General features: G+C 39.2%; 1 protein-coding gene across 1 annotated transcript in view; it reads right to left on the bottom strand.

The window, feature by feature from the left end:
- The window catches only part of LOC112237191 (YLP motif-containing protein 1-like), a 56,397-nt gene that overhangs the window by 19,852 nt on the left and 20,782 nt on the right, over window positions 1–15,763 (bottom strand). Inside the window, exons 13-19 of the mRNA XM_042322002.1 lie at window positions 14,429–14,589; window positions 13,632–13,694; window positions 8,236–8,355; window positions 7,079–7,255; window positions 4,680–4,763; window positions 4,382–4,465; window positions 3,899–3,982 (exon numbers count right to left, since the gene is read on the bottom strand). Coding sequence (XP_042177936.1) covers window positions 3,899–3,982; window positions 4,382–4,465; window positions 4,680–4,763; window positions 7,079–7,255; window positions 8,236–8,355; window positions 13,632–13,694; window positions 14,429–14,589 — 773 coding nt within the window. The remainder of the gene's footprint in view (window positions 1–3,898; window positions 3,983–4,381; window positions 4,466–4,679; window positions 4,764–7,078; window positions 7,256–8,235; window positions 8,356–13,631; window positions 13,695–14,428; window positions 14,590–15,763) is intronic.

Here is a 15,763-nt window from a genome sequence, read left to right as displayed (position 1 = left end):
TTTGCAGATAGTCGCTCTACATAGCAAAACTGCTGAGGAATGTCTGGCTGGAAAAATAAGCAGCAAGCTATCTTATTCTCCAACAGAAAGGTGCAGTATTGAGAAATGGTTGAACTGAACCAAATATGAATTTAGTTAATTCACTAATAATAAGACTTGTTTCGACGTGCCCGGACATGCATGCAATAAGCAGGCTAGCTAGCTAAGCAGATAGCTATGAGACCTGTTAGCAAAGATTACGATAACTAACCCTTTCATCTGTGGTGTTAGCTAGCTAACTATATTAGCTAATATGCTAGCTAGCTGGCTAGATAAAAAAAAAAACAGTGCTAAGATATCAGCTAGAAGCTAATAGCCAACGTAGCTAGCTAACTTTAGCTGGTTATCATGTTGAACATGCACCATCTTCGGCAATGAGCATCTGGTTTAGCTATTTGCTGGTTGATCTGACCAGCCACAATTGCATCCGTAAATATGACAGTTGATAGTCGGATTAGATGATTGTTGTAATAGGGAAAGAAAGTGTTTTAAAATGCCTAAATAAAAAAATAAAAAAAGGTTGTCATTAGGTTTAGCTACCTAAGAATCTTCCTGTATGTTTTATGGACCAAGAAAATTGTAGATCAGCGTGTGCATTCTCACTTATCAAACTACGGACAGATTTGAGTCATTTCAGACAGAACGAGCATCGTTGTTTCATATTTTTCCCACCCTCGCTCTCCTTGTTAGATATTATGCACATTTATGGCTTGGTAGCAAATGTCATTATCATTGAGTTGTCATTGTAGCAGTAAACAGCAGTAAGGTATACTGGAGGGAGTTGTGAAAGGGAGCAGAGTTACAGCCTCACCTCTAACCACTTGTAGTAGTAGGATCAAGTTACAATCCGCCAATTTCCTTGACAGACATCTGAACTAGCCAATTGAGTCGTTTTCAAATTTCATCCTGGCAGCTGAGTTATTAAGAGATGGGTCTTGACAGCTGAAAAAAATATATATTTCCAGATAACGGAAAATTACTAAATATGACAAGTTTCATAAGCTTCCCGTGATCACAAAATCATGGCGTTACGTTCAACCAAATTTGCATTGAATAGATGTTATTTTATATTGTCAAACTAACAGCAATACTTACATGATGTCCTTACAAACAGATGTGACATGCTGGAGTGATGCTTCTACGTAAATGTTGTTGATCAGTAGAGGCTAATATGAATCGACCAAATCAAGCTCACCAACTCAATGCATGAAACACTCCTATTGAATATGGATTCACCTAAATTGAGAGTAGGCCTATGCCATCTTAAAAATGTACCCAGTTTTAAAAATGACCATTATGTTGCTAAAAAACAAAGTCACGTGTAATGTTTTTGATTGATGCCACACATTTCAAATTGAACCATACTGAATATCAGTCTAAAAAAAACAAACAAAACAAAAATTGGCAGAGTGCTAGTAGGCAAGTCGTTTTCAAGAAGACAAGTTTGATGAAAGACTCGTGTGAAACCTCTCATATGCTTCAGGAGGAGCTTCTCATCTTTTTCATTCAATTTGATTACCTACCATTTGAAAGTTTGGCCTACAACACCACAATAGAGTTTTACATGGGTCTCCTATATACAACACCACAATAGAGTTTTACATAAGTCTCCTATATACTACACCACAATATAGTTTTACATGGGTCTCCTATATACTACACCAGAATAGAGTTTTACATGGGTCTCCTATATACTACACCACAATAGAGTTTTACATGAGTCTCCTATATACTACACCACAATAGAGTTTTACATGGGTCTCCTATATACAACACCACAATAGAGTTTTACATGGGTCTCCTATATACTACACCACAATAGAGTTTTACATGGGTCTCCTATATACTACACCACAATAGAGTTTTACATGGGTCTCCTATATACTACACCAGAATAGAGTTTTACATGGGTCTCCTATGTACAACACCACAATTGAGTTTTACATGGGTCTCCTATATACTACACCAGAATAAATGTAGAAATTATAGAGGATGTGTTAATCACAGACTTTCAAGATTATCACACTTTGTGTGTCAAAAACTGAATGGAAAATCTCTGAATCTTAATTCTAAAAGCTATGCTTATACTTACCATCTAGTAAGGAACTGTAACAACATAGCATCAAACAGATTGTCTTACTCAAAGAAGAGTTTGATTAGAGAAGAAATCCAGAACTAATTTAGGCTTGTTTTGATTAACAATCAACAAATATCTAGGGATATTTCAAATCAATTACAACCATTACCCTCAGATCCACATTACCTCGACAAAAGGTTACCATGAAATGTTTCACCTATTTATTTTGAATATATATATATATTTTTTATAAATGGGTGGAAAATCCCACTCCTTTAGTTATTTGTGGTTTTATTGAACAGGTGGGACAGTGACGAAACAACAGGAAAGGTCAGAGTCAGAAGGGTTATGGGTCGGATTCAAACCCATGCTGACTCTGGTAAATGTGTGTGTGTGTGTGTGTGTGACGGGGTCAGTCAGGGGCACTAAACATTAGACCACAATGCTTTCTCAACTTTTAGTTTCCGAATCTCATGATCTTCCTCTGGTTACATGATGTATTATTGTATAGGATGTCCGACTTGGCAAAAGTTTCTGTAAAAGTTATCATTCATGTTTTGAGATAAAAAATATATATATATATAAATATATAAATTATTAATCTCAGGACACAAAGAGTACTAAAAATCGACCAAACAAGACCAACAAAAATAAAAATAAACCAGAGACATGGTCTTTAATTAAGAGCCAAGGGCTTAAGTCATCAAGTCAGTCACTGTACCTGCAAACTACCTAGCATGTCTGTTCACTGTACCTGCAATCTACCTAGCATATCTGTTCACTGTACCTGCAATCTACCTAGCATGTCTGTCCACTGTACCTGCAAACTACCTAGCATGTCTGTCCACTGTACCTGCAAACTACCTAGCATGTCTGTCCACTGTACCTGCAAACTACCTAGCATGTCTGTTCACTGTACCTGCAATCTACCTAGCATGTCTGTCCACTGTACCTGCAAACTACCTAGCATGTCTGTCCACTGTACCTGCAATCTACCTAGCATGTCTGTCCACTGTACCTGCAATCTACCTAGCATGTCTGTCCACTGTACCTGCAAACTACCTAGCATGTCTGTCCACTGTACCTGCAAACTACCTAGCATGTCTGTCCACTGTACCTGCAAACTACCTAGCATGTCTGTCCACTGTACCTGCAAACTACCTAGCATGTCTGTCCACTGTACCTGCAAACTACCTAGCATGTCTGTCCACTGTACCTGCAATCTACCTAGCATGTCTGTCCACTGTACCTGCAAACTACCTAGCATGTCTGTCCACTGTACCTGCAAACTACCTAGCATGTCTGTCCACTGTACCTGCAAACTACCTAGCATGTCTGTCCACTGTACCTGCAAACTACCTAGCATGTCTGTCCACTGTATCTGCAATCTACCTAGCATGTCTGTCCACTGTACCTGCAAACTACCTAGCATGTCTGTTCACTGCAACGACATGGAGTGTGACCATATCAAATGGACTAACAGGCTTCTGGTGCAGGCCTCTCCAAACCGGTTCCTGGAGAGCTACTGTCCTGTAGGTTTATACCAGGGCTCTCCAACCCTGTTCCTGGAGAGCTACTGTCCTGTAGGTTTACACCAGGGCTCTCCAACCCTGTTCCTGGAGAACTAACATCCTGTAGGTTTTCACTTCAACCCTAATCTAGCACACCTGATTCCAATAATTAGCTGGTTGATAAGATGTGAAAACCTACAGGAGATTAGCTGTAAGGGCATGTTTAGGAACATTGAACACCACCTATAAGGGCATGCTGACTGGGTCCTACCTTAACGTCTTCTTCCTCCTCCTCCTTATTCTTCTTGGGCTTCTTCAGCGTCTCATCATCAGGATTGAAGTCTTCCATCTCAACCTTCAAATACAAAATGTTTCCTATTGAATTTGGTGTGGGTCCTCCTGTAGCTCAGTTGGTAGATTACTGCGCTTGTAAACGCCAGGGTAAAATGTACGTACGCACCGACTAAGTCGCTTTGGATAAAGAGCATCTGCTAAAATGGCTTCTAGAACACTTCTAGAATTCTAGAACACAATTACAGCCACACAAGAGGATAAAGTGCATCTAAAATCACGGAGGATAGCACCGACAGGTAGTACCACCTTGTTCCCTGGTCCTCTGCCATAGAGAGGACTAGGGTTCACTCTTAAAAACAGGAACCCAGAACCTAGCAGTATTTCATCAGGTCTCCATTAATAGAAAACCATTAGTCCGACTTATTGATAAAATAAAAATGGATGATTCCGTACGACATACCTCCTCAATAGCAGCATCCTGAAGCAGGGAACGGACATCCAGCCGCATCATGTGACGTGGTGACGACTCCCAGTTACTGGACATCTATATAGACAACCGAAAAATGAATATATACACACACTTATGGACTGTCCCTGTTATATACACTGAATAAAAGTATACATAGTACAGATAAATGAATAGACACAACATGTATGGTCTATCACTGTCATTATCAATACCTTGAGAAATAGGACACCTGATGCCATTGAAAATGTAATGAGAGCTCTGCGCTTGTTGACGCAAGAATGCCCAGTACCTTTTGAATATCCCTCATCTTCCGGCCGTGGGCGTTTCTTTTAGCGCATGTCTGATAGTCTGCCGAGATTTCAGCCAAGTACACCTAAGAAAACAAACATTTACACATTTATAATGTACAGTGCCTTGCAAAAGTATTCAGACCCCCTTGGATTTCTTCACATTTTATTGTGTTACAAAGTGGGATTAAAATGGATTTAATTGTATTTTATTTATTTAAAAAATAATAATTTGAAAACAAAATAAAAAACAACAACGAAACAAACTAAAAATAGTTGTTGCTTAAGTATTTGGCCCCTTTGGTTACGCAAGCCTAAATTAGTCCAGGAATCAAATTTGGCTTAACGAGTTACATGGACTCACTGTGTCAAAAAAATAGGAGTTGCCATGATTTTTGAATGACTAACCCTTCCTCTGTCCCCCATACATACATCTGTAAGGTCCCTCAGTCTAGTAGTGAATGACTAACCCTTCCTCTGTCACCCATAAAACATCTGTACGGTCCTCAGTCTAGTGGTGAATGACTAACCCTTCCTCTGTCCCTCGTACATACATCTGTACGGTCCCTCAGTCTAGTGGTGAATGACTAACCCTTCCTCTGTCCCTCGTACATACATCTGTAAGGTCCCTCAGTCTAGTAGTGAATGACTAATCCTTCCTCTGTCCCCCGTACATACATCTGTAAGGTCCCTCAGTCTAGTAGTGAATGACTAATCCTTCCTCTGTCCCCCGTACATACATCTGTAAGGTCCCTCAGTCTAGTAGTGAATGACTAACCCTTTCTCTGTCCCCCATACATACATCTGTACGGTCCCTCAGTCAAGTATTCAATATCAAGCACAGCTGCAACTAAAAAGACCAGCAAGATTTTTCACAAACCTCAAAAGGGCAGTGATTGGTAGAAGGGTGACAAATTAGATATTGAATATATCTTTAAGCATGGTCAAGTTAATCATTCTTATATATTAAACCACCCAGACACATCGAAACTGAGCTGCAGGACAGGAATTAAACTGCTCAGGAACATCACCATGAGGCCATTGGTGATTTTAAACCAGCGACAGAGTTCAATGGCTGTGCTGGTAAAACACTGATGGATATAAATAACATTGTAGTGACTCCACAATAATGACAAGAGTGAAAAGAACACAAATATATAGAATAAAAAATATTCCAAAACATGCATCCTGTTTGCAACAAGGCATTAAAGTAACACTGCAAAAAAACTAAACTTTTAGGCCTAAATGCAAAGCCTTAAGTTTGGGGCGAATCCAACAACACATCACTGATTTTCTCCTTATTTTCAAGCATGATGTTGGCTGCACCATGGTGTGGGTATACTTGTCATCGGAAAAAACGGAGGGTTTTCAGGATAAAAAGAAACAGGATGGAGTTAAGCACAGGCAAAATCCTAGACGAAAAACCTGCTTCAGTCTGCTTTACACCAGTCACTGGGAGACTAATTCACCTTTCAGCAGGACAATAACTTAAAACACAAGACCAAATCTACACGGGAGTTTCTTACCAAGACAGTGAATGTTCCTGAGTGACCGAGTTACAGTTTTTGACTTAAATCTTCTTGAAAATCTATGGCAAGACATGAAAATTGCTGTCCTAGCCATGATCCCCAACATCTTGACAGAGCTTGAAGAATTTTAAAGAAATATTGTACAATCCAGGTGTGCAAACCCTCTTAGAGACTTAGGAGCTGAAAACTTTGCAACGACTATATTTTAGTAATTTAATTTCTATTAATCTTTAAAGAAATGTGAATTTTTCGTCACTTTGACAAGAGTATTTGTGTAGATTGTCGACATGAAAATACAATATCTGTTCTAATATCAACACTAGGACACTACTTAAAATGAAGTCATTTGATTTGAATTTATTTATCCCCCCCTTTTTCTCCCCAATTTCGTGATATCCAATTGGTAGTTACGATCTTGTCTCACCGCTGAAACTCCCCTACGAACTCGGGAGAGGCGAAAGTCGAGAGCCACGTGTCCCGCCAAACCGCACTGCTTCTTGACACTCTGCTCGTTTAACCCCGGAAGCCAGCCACACCAAAATGTTGGAGGAAACACCGTCCAACTGACGACCAGTGTCAGCTTGCAGGCGCCCGGGCCCGCCACAAGGAGTCGCTAGAGCACGATGAGACAAGGACATCCTGGCCGGTCAAACCCTCCCCTATTCCCGGATAACGTTGGCCCAATTGTGCGCGGCCCCATTGGTCTCCTGAACCAGAGGCTATAGTGGCGCCTCAGCACTGCGATGCCTTAGACCGCTGTGCCACTCAGGAGGCTTGGGCATGTATTCTAAACGGTATGCTAGTTTGCAAATTGGTAGGTAGGTTTACATCTCTTTTGATATTTCGAGATATGAAAACAAACGTCAACTCACCTCGAAGCCTTTAGTCTTGGCAGCACTCCAGAACTGATCAAAGTATTTAACCCTGTCATTGATAGCGTCGATGATGATGAAGGGGAAGAAGCCGTCGTCTAGGGTCTTCCTGAATGTTTTTAGCATGCTGTTCCTGTACGTGTCTTCCATCTCCGCTTCGTACTCGTATTCCAGACACTGACAAAAGGAAAATGTTAGGAATTGATATTACATTACATGTAAATAAAGGAAAATTACATAAAAATAACAAATAAATAAAATCACCTGGCAAAGCCTGTGTAAACTACATTGAGCAAATGTAGCTTCAGTGAGCCATTATGTAATACATGCGTAGGTGTCTTTAGGCCTTCTTTGGCTGCATTTACACAGGCAGCCCAAATCTGATCGTCAGCCCAATTATTGGGAAAAGAGACGATCTGAATTGTCAAAAGATCAATTAGTGGAAAAATATCAGAATTAGGCTGCCTGTGTAAATGTAGCCTTTTAGGCCTACAGTCATCTATCTACAGAACGATAGTATCTGACTAAACTAGATAGTAGTGGTGCTCTATAGTGATTGGCTAGGACTGAAATAGGTGCCGGAACTCATTTTGAGTGACGGTACGGTTTATATTTTTGGTGCAGGAACTCTTCAATACATTTCATCTAACATTCTATAAGAGATACAGGAACTCAACATACAGTAGGAACAGAGGGGATTAAAATGTCTTCAGAGAGGATTAAAATGTCTCCACACAGGAACAGAGAGGATTACAATGTCTTCACATAGGAACAGAGAGGATTACAATGTCTTCACATAGGAACAGAGAGGATTAAAATGTCTCCACATAGGAACAGAGAGGATTAAAATGTCTTCACATAGGAACAGAGGATTAAAATGTCTCCACACAGGAACAGAGAGGATTAAAATGTCTTCACATAGGAACAGAGAGGATTAAAATGTCTCCACATAGGAACAGAGAGGATTAAAATGTCTTCACATAGGAACAGAGGATTAAAATGTCTCCACACAGGAACAGAGAGGATTAAAATGTCTTCACATAGGAACAGAGAGGATTAAAATGTCTCCACATAGGAACAGAGAGGATTAAAATGTCTTCATATAGGAACAGAACGGATTAAGTGAGTAGGTCAGAGGGAAAGCAGAAAGGACAGACCTTAAGTTTGACTCGTTTCCCTGTATCTTGGTCCTTCTCCATCTTCTCCACCTCCGTCATGAAGTAGTCGTCTAACCCCAGCACTCTGGGTGGAGCCCCTCCACACTCCACCTCCTTGTCCTTAACCCGCGCAAAAACATTTAACATTTTAGTCATTTAGCAGATGTTCTTATCCAGAGAGATTTACAGTTAGTGCATTCAATTTAAGCTAGCTAGGTGGGACAACCATACATCACAGTAAGTCAAACTTTTTTCAATAAAGCTGCTATGAGCTAGTAACGACGACAAGGTATTTCAGTGAGAGAAGTTTCAGGAAGTGACATGTTTTGGGCAGAAGATGAAGATGACTACGGTGGGTTTGTGGAAATTGAAATCAATGTTTGTTTACAATGAAGGGCAGGTATTTGTTATCCTGACTGCTGCGAGGATCTCGTAAGCTCGCGAGATAAGGACAATCAAACGAGCTGTATCCAGGCACTCCGTGTTGCGTCATGGTCAATATACCACAGCTAACAGCTGTATCCAGGCACTCAGTGTTGCGTCATGGTCAATATACCACAGCTAACAGCCTTATCCAGGCACTCAGTGTTGCGTCATGGTCAATATACCACAGCTAACAGCCTTATCCAGGCACTCAGTGTTGCGTCATGGTCAATATACCACAGCTAACAGCCTTATCCAGGCACTCAGTGTTGCGTCATGGTCAATATACCACAGCTAACAGCCTTATCCAGGCACTCAGTGTTGCGTCATGGTCAATATACCACAGCTAACAGCCTTATCCAGGCACTCAGTGTTGCGTCATGGTCAACAGCCCTTAGCCGTGGTATATTGGTCATATACCATACCCCGTTGTGTCTTATTGCTTAACCATAGCAATAAAATGATTTAAATCGACATCCATTGATGTAAAATGATCTGGCGAGTTTAATCAGGATGAATGATCTTTTCACTTGCCACATTTTAAATTCCTTTATTAAGTCATTGCATAGCTCTGAATAATTACTATTTTGACGGATAACCAGATTTTTCTTCCAACGTCATTACAAGTTACTATGATATTCCTTCTTACAATTGGCTCTATAACTTTATGGAAAAAGGGTTTATTGTCTAAATATGGAAACTTGTCTCTTACTGTGAAGAAAAAAAAACATTGGGCTAGTATTTGTTATCCTGACTGCTGCGAGGATAGGATCTCATAAGCTCGCGAGATAAGGACAATCAAACGAGGCTATGGACAGTGGCGTCTGAAATTATTGACACCCTTGACAAAAAAATGTAGTAATAGTGACTGTATAAAATAATTCAAATAGTGAGCTCAAAAACATTTTTTGGTAAATTATATTATACGAATACAAATGCTCAGAGAAATACATTTTGTTTAACTAGTAGTAATTGTTTTCCTCAAAAAAAGGTAGGGGTCAAAATTATTGACACTCCGAAATACGTTTTTATATGTATAGTAGTAAAAAGTGTAGTATTTGGTCCCATATACATAGCACGTAATGTGTTATAACAAACGTGTTGGATGCATTTACAGTTAAATGTTGATTGGTTGTTTCAGATGATTTTGTACCCAATATAAATTAAATGTTAAATAATGTAGTGTGTCATTTTGGGAGTCACTTTTATTGTAAATAAGAATAGAATATAAATAATGATGAGTGAGAAAGTTACAGATGGTCAAATATCACACGATCAAAACAGCCTCTTACCATTACCAGTAACAGGGGAGGTTAGCAAACTGTCATGGCGGAAAATGTTTCTGTTGTTGATTGCTCTTCTCAAACAAAAGCATGGGATTTGTTCTCTGTAATAGCTATTTTAAATTGGAAAACGTAGTTTGATTACCAAGATTCTAATCTTTTGAAGGGTGTAAGACACTTGCATTTCAAGAATGTTTAATGTTACGAAATTGTATTTTTAGTTGTCACTCTGAAATTTCCCCTGATGTTGGTCCCTGTACGGGGATCGCAGCCATAACAGGTTTTAATTAATATTGAAATTCAGCGATTGAAATGATGACCCTATCCTGAGTAGCCTATTCCAACAGGCCATTGGGAAACGAGCACTTCTTACCTCAAAAATTGCCTTGCTTTTCATGTTAGACTTTAATAATGGAACACTAGTCACTTTAATAATGTTTACATACTGCTTTACTCATCTCATATGTATATACTGTATTCTAGTCAATGCCACTCTGACATTGCTCGTCCCAATATTTATATTTCTTATTTATATTCTTTTACTTTAGATTTGTGCACACTATTGTTGTGAATTGTTAGATATTACTGCACTGTTGGAGCTAGGAACACATTACCAATAACATTTTTATTTAATTTGAACTAAACTGCTAAATCATTTAGTTCACATCTTACCTACAATATTTCTAGGCTATTGTAGACTATATGAAATGAGCTGTAGGCCAATCAGCTACCTGCCTTTATCTACGCAAACCATGGCAAAGTTGAACTACAATCACAAATCCAGATTTTAGTCTGAAATGACAAGTCAATCTCACAAATAAGCAATTTATAATTGTTTGTAGTCTTAACATCTGGCACATCGTAACGGCACAATCGCTAGAAAATTGTTTAAGCTCGTCCAAGTGTTTCTTGCTCAGAGATTGAGATCCTCTGTCCAACTTTCATCACTGAAACTCTTCCTGTCGGGATTTACGATTATAAACCTGGTTCGAGCCCTAAATGCTGATTGGCTGAAAGCCGTGGTATATCAGACCAATATACCACTGGTATGAAAGAAAAGATATATATGTGTTTACTTTTCTAATTACGTTGGTAACCAGTTTATAACAGCAATAAGGCACCTCAGGGGTTTGTGGTATATGACCAATATACCACAGCTAACAGCTGTATCCAGGCACTCCGTGTTGCGTCATGGTCAACAGCCCTTAGCCGTGGTATATTGGTCATATACAGTGCCTTGCGAAAGTATTCGGCCCCCTTGAACTTTGCGACCTTTTGCCACATTTCAGGCTTCAAACATAAAGATATAAAACTGTATTTTTTTGTGAAGAATCAACAACAAGTGGGACACAATCATCAAGTGGAACGACATTTATTGGATATTTCAAACTTTTTTAACAAATCAAAAACTGAAAAATTGGGCGTGCAAAATTATTCAGCCCCCTTAAGTTAATACTTTGTAGCGCCACCTTTTGCTGCGATTACAGCTGTAAGTCGCTTGGGGTATGTCTCTATCAGTTTTGCACATCGAGAGACTGACATTTTTTCCCATTCCTCCTTGCAAAACAGCTCGAGCTCAGTGAGGTTGGATGGAGAACATTTGTGAACAGCAGTTTTCAGTTCTTTCCACAGATTCTCGATTGGATTCAGGTCTGGACTTTGACTTGGCCATTCTAACACCTGGATATGTTTATTTTTGAACCATTCCATTGTAGATTTTGCTTTATGTTTTGGATCATTGTCTTGTTGGAAGACAAATCTCCGTCCCAGTCTCAGGTCTTTTGCAGACTCCATCAGGTTTTCTTCCAGAATGGTCCTGTATTTGGCTCCATCCATCTTCCCATCAATTTTAACCATCTTCCCTGTCCCTGCTGAAGAAAAGCAGGCCCAAACCATGATGCTGCCACCACCATGTTTGACAGTGGGGATGTTGTGTTCAGGGTGATGAGCTGTGTTGCTTTTACGCCAAACATAACGTTTTGCATTGTTGCCAAAAAGTTCAATTTTGGTTTCATCTGACCAGAGCACCACATGTTTGGTGTGTCTCCCAGGTGGCTTGTGGCAAACTTTAAACAACACTTTTTATGGATATCTTTAAGAAATGGCTTTCTTCTTGCCACTCTTCCATAAAGGCCAGATTTGTGCAATATACGACTGATTGTTGTCCTATGGACAGAGTCTCCCACCTCAGCTGTAGATCTCTGCAGTTCATCCAGAGTGATCATGGGCCTCTTGGCTGCATCTCTGATCAGTCTTCTCCTTGTATGAGCTGAAAGTTTAGAGGGACGGCCAGGTCTTGGTAGATTTGCAGTGGTCTGATACTCATTCCATTTCAATATTATCACTTGCACAGTGCTCCTTGGGATGTTTAAAGCTTGGGAAATCTTTTTGTATCCAAATCCGGCTTTAAACTTATTCACAACAGTATCTCGGACCTGCCTGGTGTGTTCCTTGTTCTTCATGATGCTCTCTGCGCTTTTAACGGACCTCTGAGACTATCACAGTGCAGGTGCATTTATACGGAGACTTGATTACACACAGGTGGATTGTATTTATCATCATTTGTCATTTAGGTCAACATTGGATCATTCAGAGATCCTCAAATCAAATCAAATCAAATTTTATTTGTCACATACACATGGTTAGCAGATGTTAATGCGAGTGTAGCGAAATGCTTGTGCTTCTAGTTCCGACAATGCAGTAATAAAAAGCAAGTAATCCTCACTGAACTTCTGGAGAGAGTTTGCTGCACTGAAAGTAAAGGGGCTGAATAATCTTGCACGCCCAATTTTTCAGTTTTTGATTTGTTAAAATTTTTGGAAATATCCAATAAATGTCATTCCACTTCATGATTGTGTCCCACTTGTTTTTGATTCTTCACAAAAAAATACAGTTTTATATCTTTATGTTTGAAGCCTGAAATGTGGCAAAAGGTTGCAAAGTTCAAGGGGGCCGAATACTTTCGCAAGGCACTGTACCATACCCCGTTGTGTCTTATTGCTTAATCATAGCAATAAAATGATTTAAATCGACATCCATTGATGTAAAATGATCTGGCGAGTTTAATCAGGATGAATGATCTTTTCACTTGCCACATTTTAAATTCCTTTATTAAGTCATGTCATAGCTCTGAATAATTACTATTTTGGTGGAAAACCAGATCTTCCAACGTCATTACAAGTTACTATGATATTCCTTCTTAAAATTGGCTCTATAACTTTATGAAAAAAGGGTTTATTGTCTAAATATGGAAACTCGTCTCTTACTGTGAAAAAAAAACAACCTTGGGCTAGTTTTCAGGCCTTATATGGGTAGGTTTTGAGTGTTCATTGGTCAAACTTTTTTAGCTCGTCCTGGCAACCCTATGATTTATAAGTCTGATGCACTGAAGACTGTTGGTCAAATAACGGTGTGCCGTAGGATCGATGACATGGGCGACACATCATTTAGGAATCACGCCGGTCGCACGCGCATGAGGTGGTACTTCAGGCAGGTCAAACTGTTTTAGGGGTACAGAACCAACCCCCAAAAAAGGTTGGGAACCACTGATTTAGAGCAATACTCTTCCAGTTGTGCTACTGGTCAACAGGAAACGCGTGACAGGAAATACCATTTAATCCCAGATGAATCAACACTACCACAACAGACAAAACAAAGCTCAAGACGATGGTAACTTTAGGTTCTACTCACCCGTATCAGCTTGGCCACATGACTTTTACCACTTCCTGGTAGGCCTCTCATTATGATGACGATCTGAGAAAACACCATTTTAGACGTTATGGAACTCACTCATGCAGCAGACAATTATCTGGGAATATACTGGGGGATATGTGATGTGTGTGTACTCATGTTGTACTTGTATTGGCCTAACGGGTTGAGGATGTTATTATCCTGGCAACACATTACTTATTTGTCCCTGAGAGGGACAGGTAGCCTAGCGGTTAAGAGCATTGGGCTAGTAACCAAAAACATTTTTGGGGGTTCAAATCCCCGAGCTGACAAGGTGAAAAATCAGTCGATGTGGCCATAAGCAAGACACTTAATCCTAAATTAATCTTGAAAAGATGTATTAAATTGAATGAGAAAATAAGTGAATGAAGTGTAAATAAAGTTGTATTGAATTGAATAAGGAAGTTGGTGAATTAAGTAAGGGGACACACTATACGGCAAGGTGGGCGGTGCTACACGTCAAGGTGGGCGGTGCTACACGGCAAGGTGGGCGGTGCTACATGGCAAGGTGGGCGGTGCTACACGGCAAGGTGGGCGGGGGTTTCAAACAGAGAATGACAGGTGCCTTTAGTGGCCAAAACAACATTAGCATGGACACCGCCATTGAGGGCTTCCACCATTTTAATGTAGTCAACTGGGGAGGACTTCCAACGTCACTGGCTGAACCCTCCTGATGAACCTGTTGGGAGTCATGTCCAACCGGGTCATTAGGAGGGATCAGCCAATCGGGAAGAAGAAAATTGACTCATTATTTGCACCCTTTCTGGACGAGTGTCTCGGCCTGGTAGTTTGAGAAGATCCTCCACGTTCTTGGTCTCCGGTTTCTTCTCGATCCTGGAAGGAGGAGCAGCCGGTGGGGGAGGAGGGTGGGACGACGTGGGGCCGCCTCCTCTCTCTTCTGGGTAACTCCTCCGTTCGCCTGGACCACAGGACGGGACAGCCAGTAGAAAAAAGAAACAGATAATACTGTTACTAATACTAATATTACTAATACTACTAATACTACTAATACTACTAATATTACTAATATTACTAATACTACTAATACTACTAATACACTAATACTACAAATATTACTAATATACTAATACACTAATATTACTAATACTACTAATATACTAATACACTAATATTACTAATACTACTAATATTACTAATACTACTAATACTACTAATAATATACTAATACTACTATAACTAATATACTAATACACTAATATTACTAATACTACTAATATACTAATACTATACTAATACTACTAATATACTAATACTAATAATATACTAATACTACTATAACTAATATACTAATACACTAATATTACTAATACTACTAATACACTAATACTACTAATATACTAATACTACTAATATACTAATACTACTAATATACTAATACTACTATACCTAATATACTAATATGACTAATACTAATATGACTAATATACTAATACTAATATACTAATACTAATATTACTAATATACCAATACTAATACTCTCTTCATTACTTCACAACCAAGTGGCATGAAAAGACGTAGACAACGGAAGATGCCTTAAATACCATTTTGATTGTTTTCTGTGTTTATAGTGCCTTCAGAAGTATTCACACTCCCTTGAATACAACATTTTTTTGTGTTACAGCCTTTAAAATGGTTTAAATTTAGATTGTTTGGTCACTGGCCTACTACACACTTTTGTTTACAAAAAAACTAAAAAATGACAAGCTGAAATTTCTTCTGAGTCAATAAGTATTCAACCCCATTCATATGGCAAGCCTAAATAAAATTAAATACATTTCTTAATAATATGCATAATAAGTTGCATGTACTATGTGCAATAATAAGTGTTTGACATGACTTTTGTAATGACCACCTCATCTATGTTCCCCACATTCAACCTCAAAGATAAGGGAGGTTTTCCAAAACTGTACCCCACACATACACATACATCTATAAGGTCCCTCAGTCGAGCAGTGAATTTCAAACACAGATTCAATCACAAAGACCAGGGAAGTTTTTTCCAATGCCTAGCGAAGGCCACCTATTGGTAGATGGGTAAAAATAAAAAAGCAGACATTGAATATCCCTTTGAT

This window comes from Oncorhynchus tshawytscha, linkage group LG05 (genome assembly GCF_018296145.1).
Source record: "Oncorhynchus tshawytscha isolate Ot180627B linkage group LG05, Otsh_v2.0, whole genome shotgun sequence".
Taxonomy (NCBI): Eukaryota; Metazoa; Chordata; class Actinopteri; order Salmoniformes; family Salmonidae; genus Oncorhynchus; species Oncorhynchus tshawytscha.
Note: the sequence above shows the minus strand (reverse complement) of the source record. Positions and strands in the feature narration are given on the sequence as shown.